Below are 14,261 nucleotides of genomic sequence, written 5' to 3'. Positions count from 1 at the left end.
GAATATATTTATTTAATGTCAGCAGCATTTTACTCCTTATCACTGCCATAGAGGCTCCTGTCAGGGAAGCCTTATTTAAGCTTCAGGGGGTTTATGGATACAGTTAATACTAACACTACTGGCCCCTATTGATACATCTCTACAAACTATCCACAGATCAACAGTATTTTACCATACTGTATGTGACAGACCACAGTACACTAGCTTAGCAGCTAAGCTTCCTACTTCTCTGGGTGCAACCCAGGATAAACTTTCCCCACAACGGCTCGTAGGTTCACCGTCTACACTAACTATACTATAGCTGCAGCAAAGCCCTCATCATTCAGCTCCAAACAGTCAGTTGGGTTAGTGATGGATCTGACTGTGGGCCAGAGGGGAAGTGAGGTCCAAGGAGATACGTTGTGACTCAGCACTTTATTCAGCTACAGTAGCCCGACTTCCCCCACACAGGCCTGCCTGCATGGGGCCTACAGGATGTCTCAGGGGCTGTGTCTCAAATGGTACCCTATTCCCTATTTAGTGCCCTTACTGCCCTAAGGCAGTCAAAAGTAACGCAATATATTATAAGGGATAGGGCGTCATTTGAGAACCAGTCAAGACCTTCCTTGTAGAAATATTAGTGTCAGTAAGATCGTACTAGAAACAATAGGCTATTTATACATTTTTTTTCAGATGAAGATATATTGAAGAAACACTGATATGAATCAAGACTGTTTATTCGTCCTCATAACCTGGTCAGTAGTTCCACCACAACCTCTGAGCGCTAGCACTATAAAAAGACACAATCACCATCCTGTATGACACAGCCAGAAGGCAGCATAAACTTCACACACACACACACATACACACACAGATATGCCATATTGGACAGAAGCATATACAGTAGCTCCTCTTAAAATGTGGCCTCTTTTTACCATCCCATAGTGGTACTGTGGCATAGGTCATAATGCATTTCAGAACAAACACATTGCATCATATGAGAGAGTGGAAATCCAGCTGTAAGCAGATTTGAGTAACTTTGGCATGCTTGCACATGCACCCCTTACTGTTCTGTCCCTACCCTTTCATTTGCTATGTACTGTATGTCAGAGGGGCTCAATTCACTGTAAGGTAAGCAACTGGCGCTAGAGACATGTTCAATCTCATTCACAAGCACCAAAACATGAGAAAGGTCTTCTCAACAAGTCGAAGTAGAGACCAGCAGTAAAAAGTTAATACGTTACATTTATGTTCAGATTCTTAGGTAGCCTATTGTTCATTAGTCTGTAGCTAGAACATACAAGAAATGCCACTAAGAAAGGGGAAGCAAATTCTCACAGTTTCAAAGCAGAACAAGGTTCTCGTAATAGAGGGTGATACATATGGAAACACGCAGACACACACACTCACACGCGTTCAACATCAACAAGGATTCAAACTTTAACATCAGTAATATCGCTGTTTTACAAAACATTTTGTAATGCGTCTTCATCACCTGACAGAATATCCCAAAAGTATTCACCATATTTATAATAAATTGGATACATTTAACAGGTCATTTATATGACATGTTTATGTTATGTCATATGTTACTAGGACCGTCAATAATATTAATGGGGTTCAAATGGACACAAGATACAGTAAAAACACCACATTTCTCGTTGCAGGACAGACCAAATATGCAAGCACCAAAAAACAAATGACCAATGAACATGCAGCTACTGTTTTCCTCCAACACAGTGCTGATTATATCCAGGGGTGAAAGTAAGCAGGTCCTGTACGGCGTACCGGCAAAATAAATAGTGGGGGTACACTGTACCGGTAAAGCATGAGCCTGTCACAATAATTAAAACAGAGTGATTCCAAGAAAACTGTAGGCTTATATACTATTACTTATCATTACCCCATGAAGAATGAGCGAACAGACAAAAACGATTGGGTTACGCTCGAAAATGCAGCGTGGTTCGACAATAACACATACATTTTGCCAAGGCAGAGATAAGTGGCCGAGACGGGCGTGGACAGCAGAGGACGCATCAATTCAGGTTACAAGACTTTTGTAGGCCTAGTGAATGACCATCACAGAATGTCATTCACTAAACGTTTTGGTGTTTTGCAACTGATGTCTCTTAGCATTTATCAAATGGCAGGTGCACAGTGCAAGGATGCAGGAATTATTTTAGAGTGGAATAATGTGCGCGGGAAGCCTGTAGTAACCTTTTGGAGTAATTGTTTGACAATCAGATGAAAACATTATGACTGGTTGTGTTTATGATACATTAATAGGTAGGCCAATACATTTTAAAAGTTAACAGTAATCTTTACTATTAGGTCACAGAGATCCTATTAAATTAATAGGGGTTCTATAACTAATTATATTATTAGGCCCATAACAAAATGGCGTGCACGTGCACGCATAGGAGGTCCTCTTTAAATATACTTTCACCCCTGATTACATTATAGTTGGTATGTAAGTAACATGTCTGAAGTTGTGGTTGTAGTTCAGTTGCCAGCAGATGGGGCTGTAGCTCACTGGTCCTTCCCATCATGGATCTGCTGCTGCATCTTATTTAGCATCTCTTGCATCCTCGCCAACTGCAGAGAGAGAGAGAAAGAAAGAGGGTGGGGTAGAGAAAGACACAGAGAGAGAGAGAGAAAGAAGGGGGGTGGGATAGAGAGAAAGTGTGAGAGAAAGACACAGATAGAGAGCGAAATAAAGGGGGTGGGGTAGAGAGAAAGACAGAGAGAGAAAGAAGGGGGGTGGGGTAGAGAGAAAGACACAGAGAGAGAGAAAGAAGGGGGTGGGGTAGAGAGAAAGACACAGAGAGAGAGAAAGAAGGGGGGTGGGGTAGAGAGAAAGACAGAGAGAGAGAGAGAAAGAAGGGGGGTGGGGTAGAGAGAAAGACACAGAGAGAGAGAAAGAATGGGGTGGGGTAGAGAGAAAGACACAGAGAGAGAGAAAGAAGGGGGGTGGGGTAGAGAGAAAGACAGAGAGAGAGAGAAAGAAGGGGGTGGGGTATAGAGAAAACGACACAGAGAGAGAGAAAGAAGGGAGGTGGGGTAGAGAGAAAGACAGAGAGAGAGAAAGAAGGGGGGTGGGGTAGAGAGAAAGACAGAGAGAGAGAGAAAGAAGGGGGGTGGGGTAGAGAGAAAGACACAGAGAGAGAGAAAGAAGGGGGGTGGGGTAGAGAGAAAGACACAGAGAGAGAGAGAAAGAAGGGGGGTGGGGTAGAGAGAAAGACACAGCGAGAGAGAAAGAAGGGGGGTGGGGTAGAGAGAAAGACACAGAGAGAGAGAAAGAAGGGGGGTGGGGTAGAGAGAAAGAAGGGGGTGGGGTAGAGAGAAAGACACAGAGAGAGAGAAAGAAGGGGGGTGGGGTAGAGAGAAAGACATAGAGCGAGAGAGAAAGAAGGGGGGTGGGGTAGAGAGAAAGACACAGAGAGAGAGAAAGAAGGGGGGTGGGGTAGAGAGAAAGACACAGAGAGAGAGAAAGAAGGGGGGTGGGGTAGAGAGAAAGACACAGAGCGAGAGAGAAAGAAGGGGGGTGGGGTAGAGAGAAAGACACAGAGAGAGAGAAAGAAGGGGGGTGGGGTAGAGAGAAAGACACAGAGAGAGAGAAAGAAGGGGGGTGGGGTAGAGAGAAAGACACAGAGAGAGAGAAAGAAGGGGGGTGGGGTAGAGAGAAAGACACAGAGAGAGAGAAAGAAGGGGGGTGGGGTAGAGAGAAAGACACAGAGAGAGAGAAAGAAGGGGGGTGGGGTAGAGAGAAAGACACAGAGAGAGAGAAAGAAGGGGGGTGGGGTAGAGAGAAAGACACAGAGCGAGAGAGAAAGAAGGGGGGTGGGGTAGAGAGAAAGACACAGAGAGAGAGAGAAAGAAGGGGGGTGGGGTAGAGAGAAAGACACAGAGAGAGAGAAAGAAGGGGGGTGGGGTAGAGAGAAAGACACAGAGAGAGAAAGAAGGGGGGTGGGGTAGAGAGAAAGACACAGAGAGAGAGAAAGAAGGGGGGTGGGGTAGAGAGAAAGACACAGAGAGAGAGAAAGAAGGGGGGTGGGGTAGAGAGAAAGACAGAGAGAAAGAAGGGGGGTGGGGTAGAGAGAAAGACACAGAGAGAGAGAAAGAAGGGGGGTGGGGTAGAGAGAAAGAGACAGAGAGAGAAAGAAGGGGGGTGGGGTAGAGAGAAAGAGAGAGAGAGAAAGAAGGGGGGTGGGGTAGAGAGAAAGACAGAGAAAGAGAGAAAGAAGGGGGGTGGGGTAGAGAGAAAGACAGAGAGAGAGAAAGAAGGGGGGTGGGGTAGAGAGAAAGACACAGAGAGACAGAGAAAGTGAGAAGTTAGAGGAGGTAGAGAGAGAGTATGAGGGGTAATGCCATTTTTGTCCTTTCTAGGATCTCTCTATAAACAGGAGACTATCCTGTATAGGTGATGTTACCCATGATGACATAGCAGTTTACCTCTTCATCTTTCATCTTGATGAGTCTGTCTGTCTCCACATCTGGGGTGGATAGGGGCAGGATGGGGATCGGGCTTTCCATGCGGTTGTCGTGCGTCAGTTTACTAAGGGGAAAAAACATAAGGAACATGAATACAGACTCACACAAGGGCAATATTAATAAACACTTCAGATATAAACTATAAACCAAGCACCTCATACTTTCGGTCTTGCACTCTGTCTGACCTCTACAACAGGGTTTCCCAAACTCGTTCCTGAGGCCCCCTCTGGGTGCACATTCTGGCTTTGCCCTAGCTTTGATTATTTAAAGCTACTGTGTAATGCTAGGGCAAAAAACAAAATGTGCACCCAGGGACCGAGTTTGGGAAACCCTTCTCTACAGTATACACACAGACGCACATACCTGGTCATGTCCTGTATACACTGGGCTCTGTAGTTCTCATAGTGCACATCACATGTCACGTCTTTGAGGTCATGCATGTGAGAGCGAATCAACATGTTCCTCAGCTTCACAAAGTCACAGTGAGACTGGTTCTCCACTGAAACACAAACACAAACAGACAGAAAGACTGGGTCATTTTACACTGACATGATTTGCTTAGATAAAACATTCCTCTCTGTTGTCTCCACCAGCAGTGATGCACTGTATCCTATTAGGAACAGGGCGTTTTCTGAGCAAGAAAACTGAGCCTAATCATAATGCATTGGTTGAGAAATAAGGGTAGATAGAGGTTGTTTTTCATAGTTTGAGTTTCAGTCATTTTTCTTTCAAAAATGTTAATATGTGAGGAATGTTCACCATGCAACTTAAAGAGTCAAAGCCCTAAGTAATATTGATCTGTGTTGTCACCCACCTTCCACAATACCCCATGGATAGAGTCTCCCTCTCACTCTCTGGCCCCTGGCCTCAACCACTGTGTTACTGCCAATCACTGCTAACGGACAGCATTCCTACACACAGAACACGTGCGCACACACACACAGGTTAGGATTTGGCATGATAGATTGACATGTTAGAAGGTATGGTTGAGTTTGGTTGACTCTATTCTTAATGTTCGGTCTCCAGTTGTGTGTCTCACCTTCAGTTCTTTGTCCAGTTGTTTGAACTCCTCATCCTCATCAGAGTCACACTCTGGGAACTGGTACACCTTAATGCCAAACCTCTCAATTTCCTCACGGACCTACATGCACACACACACGAACACACACACACGCGCAAACACGTGGCACCACACATTGTGCTGGGTGAGCAACTTCCAATCTTCCAATCATAATGTGACACCTGCTTCAGCAGTTTTAGTCGGTCTGCTGTGTTGAACTCACCCTGTCTTTGAGTTTCTTGATCTCATTGGGAGTGAGACAGTCAGCCTTGGCAATGAGAGGAACCACGTTCACCTTCTCATGGAGAGCCTTCATAAACTCAACATCTACTGGACGCAGTCTGCAAGGGAGAGGAGATACCCCACCTGGTCAGAGTATGTGCGTGTGTACCTGCATGCACGTGTGAGTTTTCATGGAGACTAAGTGCATTCTGACTGAGGTGGGCAGTAATAACAGTGTTTGCTGGTTGAGTTGTATTGGTGCTGTTTACATAGTATCCTCCTGTCATCACACTCAGGATGTGTTATTACTATCTATACCTGTCATTACACTATCACATTCATGTGTATGTATGTGTGTGTGTGTGTGAGTGTGTGCGTGTGTGTGTTTGTGTTACCCGTGTCCGAACGGAGGAATGAAGTAGAGGCAGCAGTGGACTCTGTTGTCCTGTATATTCTTCCTGTTCAGTCCACTCTCATCTCTGAAGTACTGCTCAAACTGCTGGTCGATGTAGTCTGTGATCGGCTTCCAGCTATATACAGTGGGGCAAAAAAGTATTTAGTCAGCCACCAATTGTGCAAGTTCTCCCACTTAAAAATATGAGAGAGGCCTGTAATTTTCATCATAATTTGCAAATAAATTCATTAAAAATCCTACAATGTGATCTTCTGGATTTTTTTTCTCATTTTGTCTGTCATAGTTGAAGTGTACCTATGATGAAAATTACACTTGACTCAGAACTTGCACAATTGGTGGCTGACTAAATACTTTTTTGCCCCACTGTACAAGATGAATTTCCGCTATCATTCCTATTTTAGGTCAATCTTCTAACCCAGTGTTTCCCAACTCCAGTCCTAGAGTTCCCCAGCAGCACACATTTTTGTTGTAGTCCCAGACAAGCACACCTGATTCAACTTGTCAACTAATCATCAAGCCCTTATTGAGTTGAATCAGGTGAGTTTGTCTGGAACTACAATGGAACTACAATAAAAATGAGAAACACTGTTCTCACCTGTAAAGAAGCCTCAAAGAGATTTAGCTCACCATTCATTGTTGTTGACAGCGTCTCCAAACCCTGGCGTGTCTACAATGGTCAATTTGAGCTTCACTCCTTTCTCCTCAATGTCCACTGTATGCTTAATGATTTCCACTGTCTGGTTGATGCGCTCTGAGAGAGGGAGGGATGGATAGAGAAAGGGAAGAGAACCTCTAATGAGATGGCATTTTAAAATTGCTCTAGTTTACATTTTAATGTGTGTGTGTGTTACTCACCCTCAGCGTTGAGTAGTTTCCTGTCCTTGTACAGGTCTGTGAGGAACAGGCTGTTGACAAGAGTAGATTTACCCATACCAGACTCCCCTGTAACATGATATACATATTACATACACTGAACAAAAATATAAGAGCAACAATTTCAAAGATTTTACTGTGTTACAGTTCATATAAGGAAATAAATCAATTGAAATAAATTCATTAGGCCCTAATCTATGGATTTCACATGACTGGGAATACAGATATGCATCTGTTGGTCACAGATACCTTAAAGAAAAAGTTAGGGACGTAGATCAGAAAACCAGTCAGTATCTGGTGTAACCACCATTTGCCTCTTGCAACGTGACAAATCTCCTTCACATAGAGTTGATTGTGGCCTGTGAAATGTTGTCCCACTCCTCTTTAATGTGGAAAGTTGCTGGATATTGGCAGGAAATGGAACACGCTGTCGTGCTCAATGGGTGACATGTCTAGTGAGTCTGCAGGCCATGGAAGAACTGGGACATTTTACACTTTCAGAAATTGTGTACAGATCCTTTCGACATGGAGCCGTGCATTACCATGCTGAAACATGAGGTGATGAATGGTACAACAATGGGCCTCAGGATCTCGTCACTATCTCTGCATTCAAATTGCCATCAATAAAATGCAATTGTGTTTACTGTCCGTAGCTTATGCTGCCCATACCATAACCCTGCTGCCACCATGGGGCACTCTGTTTACAACATCTGCCATCTGCCCGGCTGCACAGTTGAAATCTGAATGAATTTGTGAAGAGCACACTCCTCCAGCGTGCCAGTGGCCATCGAAGGTGAGCATTTGCCCACTGAAGTCGGTTACGACGCCAAACTGCAGTCAGGTCAAGACCCTGGTGAGGACAACTAGCAGGCAGATGAGCTTCCCTGAGACAGTTTCTGACAGTTTGTGCAGAAATTGTTGTGCAAACCCACAGTTTCATCAGCTGTCCAAGTGGCTGGTCTCAGACGATCCCACAGGTGAAGACACCGGATGTGGAGGTTGTTACATGGTCTTCGGAGCCCGGTTGGACGTACTGACAAATTCTCTACGATGACGTTGGAGGCGGCTTATGGTAAAGAAATTAGCATTTCATTATTTGGCAACAGCTCTTGTGGACATTCCTGCAGTCGGCATGCCAATTGAACGCCTCCACAAAACTTGAGACATCTTTGGAATTGTGTTGTTTGACAAAACTGCACATTTTAGAGTGGCCTTTTAATGTCCCCAGCACAAGGTGCACCTGTTTAATGGTCATGCTGTTTAATCAGCTTCTTGATGTGCCAAACGTGTCAGGTGGATGGATTATCTTGGCAAAGGAGAAATGCTCACTAACAGTGATGTAAGAAAACAAACATTTGAGAGAAATAAGCTCTTTGTGCATATGAAAACATTTCTGGGATATTTTATTTCAGCTCATGAAACATGGGACCAACACTTTACATGTTGCGTTTATATCTTTGTTCAGTATAACATGTTTCTAAACAACCACCAACACACACAGACACACACGGCCATCAACACTAACACTGAGTCAACATTCATGAAAACACATGAAGTACTTAATATCACTGGGTTGTTTTACTTTTACTACAGTAAATGCTACAAACAATACTTTCACTGACCGGCGACCATGAGAGTGAAGTCAAAACCCTTTTTCACTGACTTCCTGTGCACCTGGTTAGGGAGGGTGGCAAAGCCCACATACTGCTTCTCCTGAGAGAGAGAGAGAGAGAGACAGAGAGAGAGAGACAGCGAGCGAGACAGAGAGAGGGGGAGAGAGAGAGAGAGACTCAGTCACACTCACACAATAGGTAAACGAACATACAATATCCTCAGTAGGATATCTATTCAAAGCAACATTCCTAAGACCTAAATAAATTACAGAAAAATTGCAATTTAAATTCAAATACAGCTCAAATTCAAACTCAACTCACAGTCAACCCACAAATCCCTTGACAATAGCAGGGGAGAAAGTCTCTAAGACCTGGCGCTGCGCTTTTTCCACACACACCAACAGACACACAAATACACACACATAAAAAACACACAGACACAGTGAGAGAAAGAGAGAGAAAAGTATGACTGATCTATAACATTTCCACCACACAATGGCTGTCTATCTTGCAGCTCTCCTCATCCCCTTCTGACACCATTCACACATCACCCAAAGCTTCTCCTTACTCAGAATCTACAGTACTGAAGACCCCATACACACACACACACACACACTAACAGCCTTACCAGTCTACCAAGGCCAGAGTCTGGCAGCCAACGGAGGGTGACAAAGGCTGTATTGACCAGACATAAATGGCCTATTTTAAACCCCAAACAAACACAAACATTCCAAAGAAGTACTCAGTCTATAACAAGTTGTCATAATTTGTCATGTGCATTCTCGACAGCTCCTGGGGCAAGGCTTATATACAGAAACACGCATACACACGGTCACAGCATACATAGACATGGAAGAGAGCTCGTGCTGAAGTCACACACACAGAGAATTGGGAAATCTATATCAATGAGTAATCATACAAACATCTGACTTACTTCTAGGGTGTGTTTGGGAACAAATATGCCACAGTCAGAACAAACAAACTACCCATAAATCTGTCATGAACGCATCAGGACATAACTTAAGAAAACAGTATGTTCTATATTCCATACTAATATGACATGTTAGAGAGAGAAAGATGGTGTTTCTATGAGCGTTTACTGACCTGTGTGTGTGTGTGTGTGTGTGTTAAATGTCAATTTCTCTTTGACATTGACCCCCTCTCCCTTCTCTTTCCTCTCCTTTACTTTCTCTCTCCTCTCATTCCCTATCCTCTCTCGCCTGTCACGTTCCAGTTCTTTACCTTCCGCCTCGCGGTTCTGACTCGAGGGCACAGCAAGCGTTCCACTAGTTTCTCCTGCAGCATGATAGCATCCATAACAAGCCAGCACGACACCAACAGGGAAAAGGTTTTCCAAAGGACAAAAACAGAGCAACCTCCTCACAACGCTTCTCTTATGCACCCCTCTACTCTCTACCTCTCCGTCAGTCCACTCTCTTCTCAATACACACACCACTTTCCTGTTCTCCCTCACTATGTCTTTGTTCCTCCTACTCTCCTCCTCTCTCTTTCATTCTCCTCTTTCTCTCCTCTGTCCCACAGCGCTCTACTGCTCCCTGTTCAGACAGGTAGGGGGGAATTCTGAGAGGGAGGAAGGGAGAGAGCGAGAGCTAGGGGGGTAGACAGGAGGAAATAAAATGGTAGGACAGAGTGAGAGAGGTAGTAAGAGGTAGAAATTTAGTGGAGGAAGAGAGGGACGGAGGGGGAAACTGAAGGAATAAAATACACTCATTCATTCACCATAGTCCCTCCCCCTTTTCCACCATTAGAAAAATAAAGCATTCACTGCTACAGTAATAACCTACAGTATAGCAGCCTAGAGCAGAAAGAGCACAAAAGAGAGAAGCAGACAGACGAGAGGGCTAAATAATCTAGCCCATATCTGACCCTAATAGTGATAAGTTGTCAAAGAACAACACAGTGTCCTATAGCAGAGACACAAACTATTTGTGTGGTTCAAGTGTGGACTTGTAAAAGACAGTAACCTGTCACACAGAGCTGAGTGAAGCTTAAAGGTCCTCTTAACCCAGCCCTGGGATGACGATAGCAAGAGATGTGTGACTCAATGGCTATATGAAGAGACGAGCCGACGTCTAGACTGGACATTAGCCATACAACAAAAGGCCCCTGCTGTGGAAATTACACTAAAAGTATCAAAGGAAACGTTCTCTCATTAAGTTAAATCAAAGTTAATTGGTCACATAAACAGTTTAGCAGGTGTTATAGTGGTGCAACAAAATGCTTATGTTGCTTGCCCCTAAGAATGCAGTCAAATGTCAATTAAAATAACAGAGGGACGAATCCTGGATGTTCAACCCAAATAGCACTGTAGCTGTATCAAAATGCAATCTATACATATGTACACCGGGGGAATTTACACAAGATAAGCTCATGTAGATTTAATATAGTGTGAGTTACAGTATGTCGTGAATCCAGTATATAAAGAAATATGCTGTAACGGGTGTCGTCGGGAAGGATGAGACCAAGGCGCAGCGTTCTTTGAGTTCCACATAATTTATTAACCAAGTGAAACTTTAGAAAAGACAAAACAATAAAGAATACAACGACCGAACAGCTTTGTTGTGCAAACTACCTGCACACAAACAAAGAACAAGATCCCACACAGGAGGAGGGAAAAGGGCTGTCTAAGTATGATCCCCAATCAGAGACAACGATAGACAGCTGCCTCTGATTGGGAACCACACTCGGACAGAAACAAAGAAATAAAGAACATAGAATGCCCACCCAAATCACACCCTGACCAAACCAAAATAGAGACATAAAAAGGCTCTCTAAGGTCAGAGTGTGACATATGCAGTTTGTATAAACAGTATAACAAAAATACAATGTACATTAGTAGAAATATTTTAATAAACTATGTCGGGGATACAGTATTCACCCGGGTGCTGAATGCAGCCTGACAGAATGCTCTCAATGGTGCATCTGTAGAAGTTCGTGAGGGTCTTAGGGGCTATGCCAAATTTCTTCTGCCACCTGAGGTTGTAGAAGCGCTATTGCGCCTTCTTCACCACAATGTCGGTGTGGCGAGACCATTTCAAGTCCTCAGTGATGTGCTCGTTGAGGAACTTGAAGATTTTGACCTTATCCACTGCGTCCCGTCGATGAGGATGGGGGCGTGCTCCCTCTTCTGTCTCCTGTAGTTCGCGATCTGCCCCTTTGTTTGGTTGACGTTAAGGGAGAGGTTATTTTCCTGGCGCCACTCCACCAGGGCTCTAACCTCCTCTCTGTAGGCTGTCTCGTCATTGTTGTTAATCAGGCCTACCACTGTTGTGTCATCAGTAAACTTGCTGATTGAGTTGGAGTCGTGCATGGCCACGCAGTCATGGGTGAACAGGGAGTACAGAAGGGGGCTGAGCACACACCCCTGGGGAGCCCCCGTGTTGAGTATCAGCATGGCGGAGGTGTTGTTACCGACCCTCAGGAAATCTAGGATCCACTTGCATAGAGAGGAGTTCAGACAGAAGGCCCTGAGCTTAATGACGAGCTTAAAGGGCAGTATGGTGTTAAAAGCTGAGTTGTAGTCTATGAACAGCATTCTGACATAGGTGTTCCACTTGTCCAAGTGGGATAGGGTGGTGTGTAGTGCAATGGTGATTGCGTTGTTCATAGATCTGTTGGCGCAGTATGCAAATTGTAGTGGTTAAGGGTGTCGGGTATGGTGGAGGTAATACAATCCTTGACTATCCTTTCAAAGCACTTCATGATGACAGAAGTGAGTGCTACGGGGCAATAGTGATGTAGTTCAGTTAACTTGGCTTGCTTGGGTACAGGAAGAATGGTGGCCATCTTTAAGCAAGTGAGGACTACAGTCTGGGATAGTGAGAGGTTAAAATTGTCTGTAAACACTCCAGCCGGCTGGTCTGCGGATGCTCTGGGGACGCAGCTTGGAATGCCATCCGGGCCAGCAGCCTTACGACGGTTTACAGCTTGGAATGCCATCCGGGCCAGCAGCCTTACGACGGTTTACAGCTTGGAATGCCATCCGGGCCAGCAGCCTTACAACGGTTTACAGCTTGGAATGCCATCCGGGCCAGCAGCCTTCCGACGGTTTACACGCTTGAAGGTCCTACTCACTTCGGCTACACAGATTGGCAGCCCGCAGTCCTCGTGAGCAGCGGGGGCACACGTCGTCTCTGTGTTTAGCATGTCTGGGAGTGAGGCATCAGTGACCGTGACGTGGCTAGTTTTACTTTTATAATCCGTATTGTTTTAAGTCCCTGCCACATGCGTCTCGTGTCTGAGGCGTTGAATTGCGACTGTACCTGTACTGTCTTTTTGCCTCTTTGATTTTCTTGCGGTGGTCATAGGTGGTCTGTTCATATTTCCAGACACTCTACCGTGGTTAAATGCGGTGGTTTGCGCTAATAGCTAAACGCTATTTGCGTTTTTGGTTTGGGTATGTTTTAATCATCACTGTAGGAACAACATCCTCTATCCACTTCCTGATGAACCCAGATTGAATTACTTTCTATTTGTCTAATTTATTCCCAGAGGTGGCCCGGAACATATCCCAGTCCACGTGATCAAGACAGTCCTGCAGCATGGATTCTGATTGGTCAGACCAGCGTTGTACAGACCTTAACACAGGTGCTTCCTGTTTTAACTTCTGCCTATAGGCGGGGAGGATCAGAATGGAGATGTGGTCTGATTTATCAAAGGAGGGGTTTGTATGGATCTCGGAATGGAGAATAACAAGGATCCAATGTATTTTTCCTGTGAGTGAGGCAAAAGATGTTCGAAATTCGAGAGAAGTTTCCTTACATTTCCTTTGTTAATGTCCCTGGCTACAAGAAATGAGGCCTCGGGATATGTTGTTTCCAATTTGTTAAAAGTCCTGTGTAATTCCTTGCGGTGTTGGCTTGTTGGGGGATGTACACAGCCGTGATACAAACATACACTCGACACACTGTGAAACAGGACAGGGCGTGGTGGACAATTGTTGCCAGATGTGGGCCCATGGAGTGTGTGTGTGTGTGTGTGTGTGTGTGTCTCGTTTCAGTGGTGATATCTCAGCTAAGCTACCACTGGAGGACAGACATGAGGTTCAAGACAAATGGAGCTAAGAAAGCTATGGTACCCCAGACAGAGTGGGCAACATCAATTGGTCTATCTCCAAGGCATTCCTAATCGATTACCAAACATTTCTTTTAAAAAAACAACGATAAAGCCTTGCTTTCCTCTTTTTGATTTGTTTCACGCTGTAGGTGGTAGGTGCACTTGACTCAGCAGTCCTAGTGCTGGGAAGGCAAAGTGTTCCCATTTTGAACCATTTCATGTGTCTGAAGATAAAACCCTGCCTACCCGGCAGGCCCAGAGAGCAAATCAAGTGTACATATAGGCCTTCCGTTGGCCAATTAGATAGCTCAGATCACCATGTCTGCAGTTTCCTCGAGCCATAGACTGTAAAAAGAAGCCTTGAACACATAGCACAAGTTGATACTGTGAGATTTCAAAACTGTTAAGACCATGACTCGAGAGAGACTCAACGAAAACAGCAAAGAGCTCCTGTTTTTAAGAGTAAGTTCATGTTTAAGTTGGTATTCAGCAGTCAACACTTTTATAAGCCATAAAATGCACATTCTTCCTA

At 44.6% G+C, this 14,261-nt stretch overlaps 1 protein-coding gene across 3 annotated transcripts in view; it reads right to left on the bottom strand.

Moving 5' to 3' along the window:
- Positions 1 to 700: 700 nt before the first annotated feature.
- Positions 701 to 14,261, bottom strand: part of sept5a (septin 5a) — a 31,889-nt gene continuing 18,328 nt past the window's right edge. Inside the window, exons 1-11 of one of the 3 annotated variants that reach the window (XM_021621823.3) lie at positions 9,896 to 10,379; positions 8,663 to 8,753; positions 7,023 to 7,109; positions 6,795 to 6,918; positions 6,148 to 6,282; positions 5,754 to 5,871; positions 5,510 to 5,611; positions 5,285 to 5,381; positions 4,834 to 4,969; positions 4,432 to 4,534; positions 701 to 2,574 (exon numbers count right to left, since the gene is read on the bottom strand). In XM_021621823.3, coding sequence (XP_021477498.1) covers positions 2,509 to 2,574; positions 4,432 to 4,534; positions 4,834 to 4,969; positions 5,285 to 5,381; positions 5,510 to 5,611; positions 5,754 to 5,871; positions 6,148 to 6,282; positions 6,795 to 6,918; positions 7,023 to 7,109; positions 8,663 to 8,753; positions 9,896 to 9,970 — 1,134 coding nt within the window. In that variant the 5' untranslated portion in view covers positions 9,971 to 10,379 and the 3' untranslated portion in view covers positions 701 to 2,508. Of the gene's footprint in view, positions 2,575 to 4,431; positions 4,535 to 4,833; positions 4,970 to 5,284; positions 5,382 to 5,509; positions 5,612 to 5,753; positions 5,872 to 6,147; positions 6,283 to 6,794; positions 6,919 to 7,022; positions 7,110 to 8,662; positions 8,754 to 8,974; positions 9,270 to 9,895; positions 10,380 to 14,261 lie in introns of those variants that run through there. The other 2 variants (XM_090190928.1, XM_021621824.3) reach the window with 2 other exon arrangements.

Source organism: Oncorhynchus mykiss, chromosome 11 (genome assembly GCF_057628025.1).
Source record: "Oncorhynchus mykiss isolate SJ-2025 chromosome 11, ASM5762802v1, whole genome shotgun sequence".
Lineage (NCBI taxonomy): Eukaryota > Metazoa > Chordata > Actinopteri > Salmoniformes > Salmonidae > Oncorhynchus > Oncorhynchus mykiss.
Note: the sequence above shows the minus strand (reverse complement) of the source record. Positions and strands in the feature narration are given on the sequence as shown.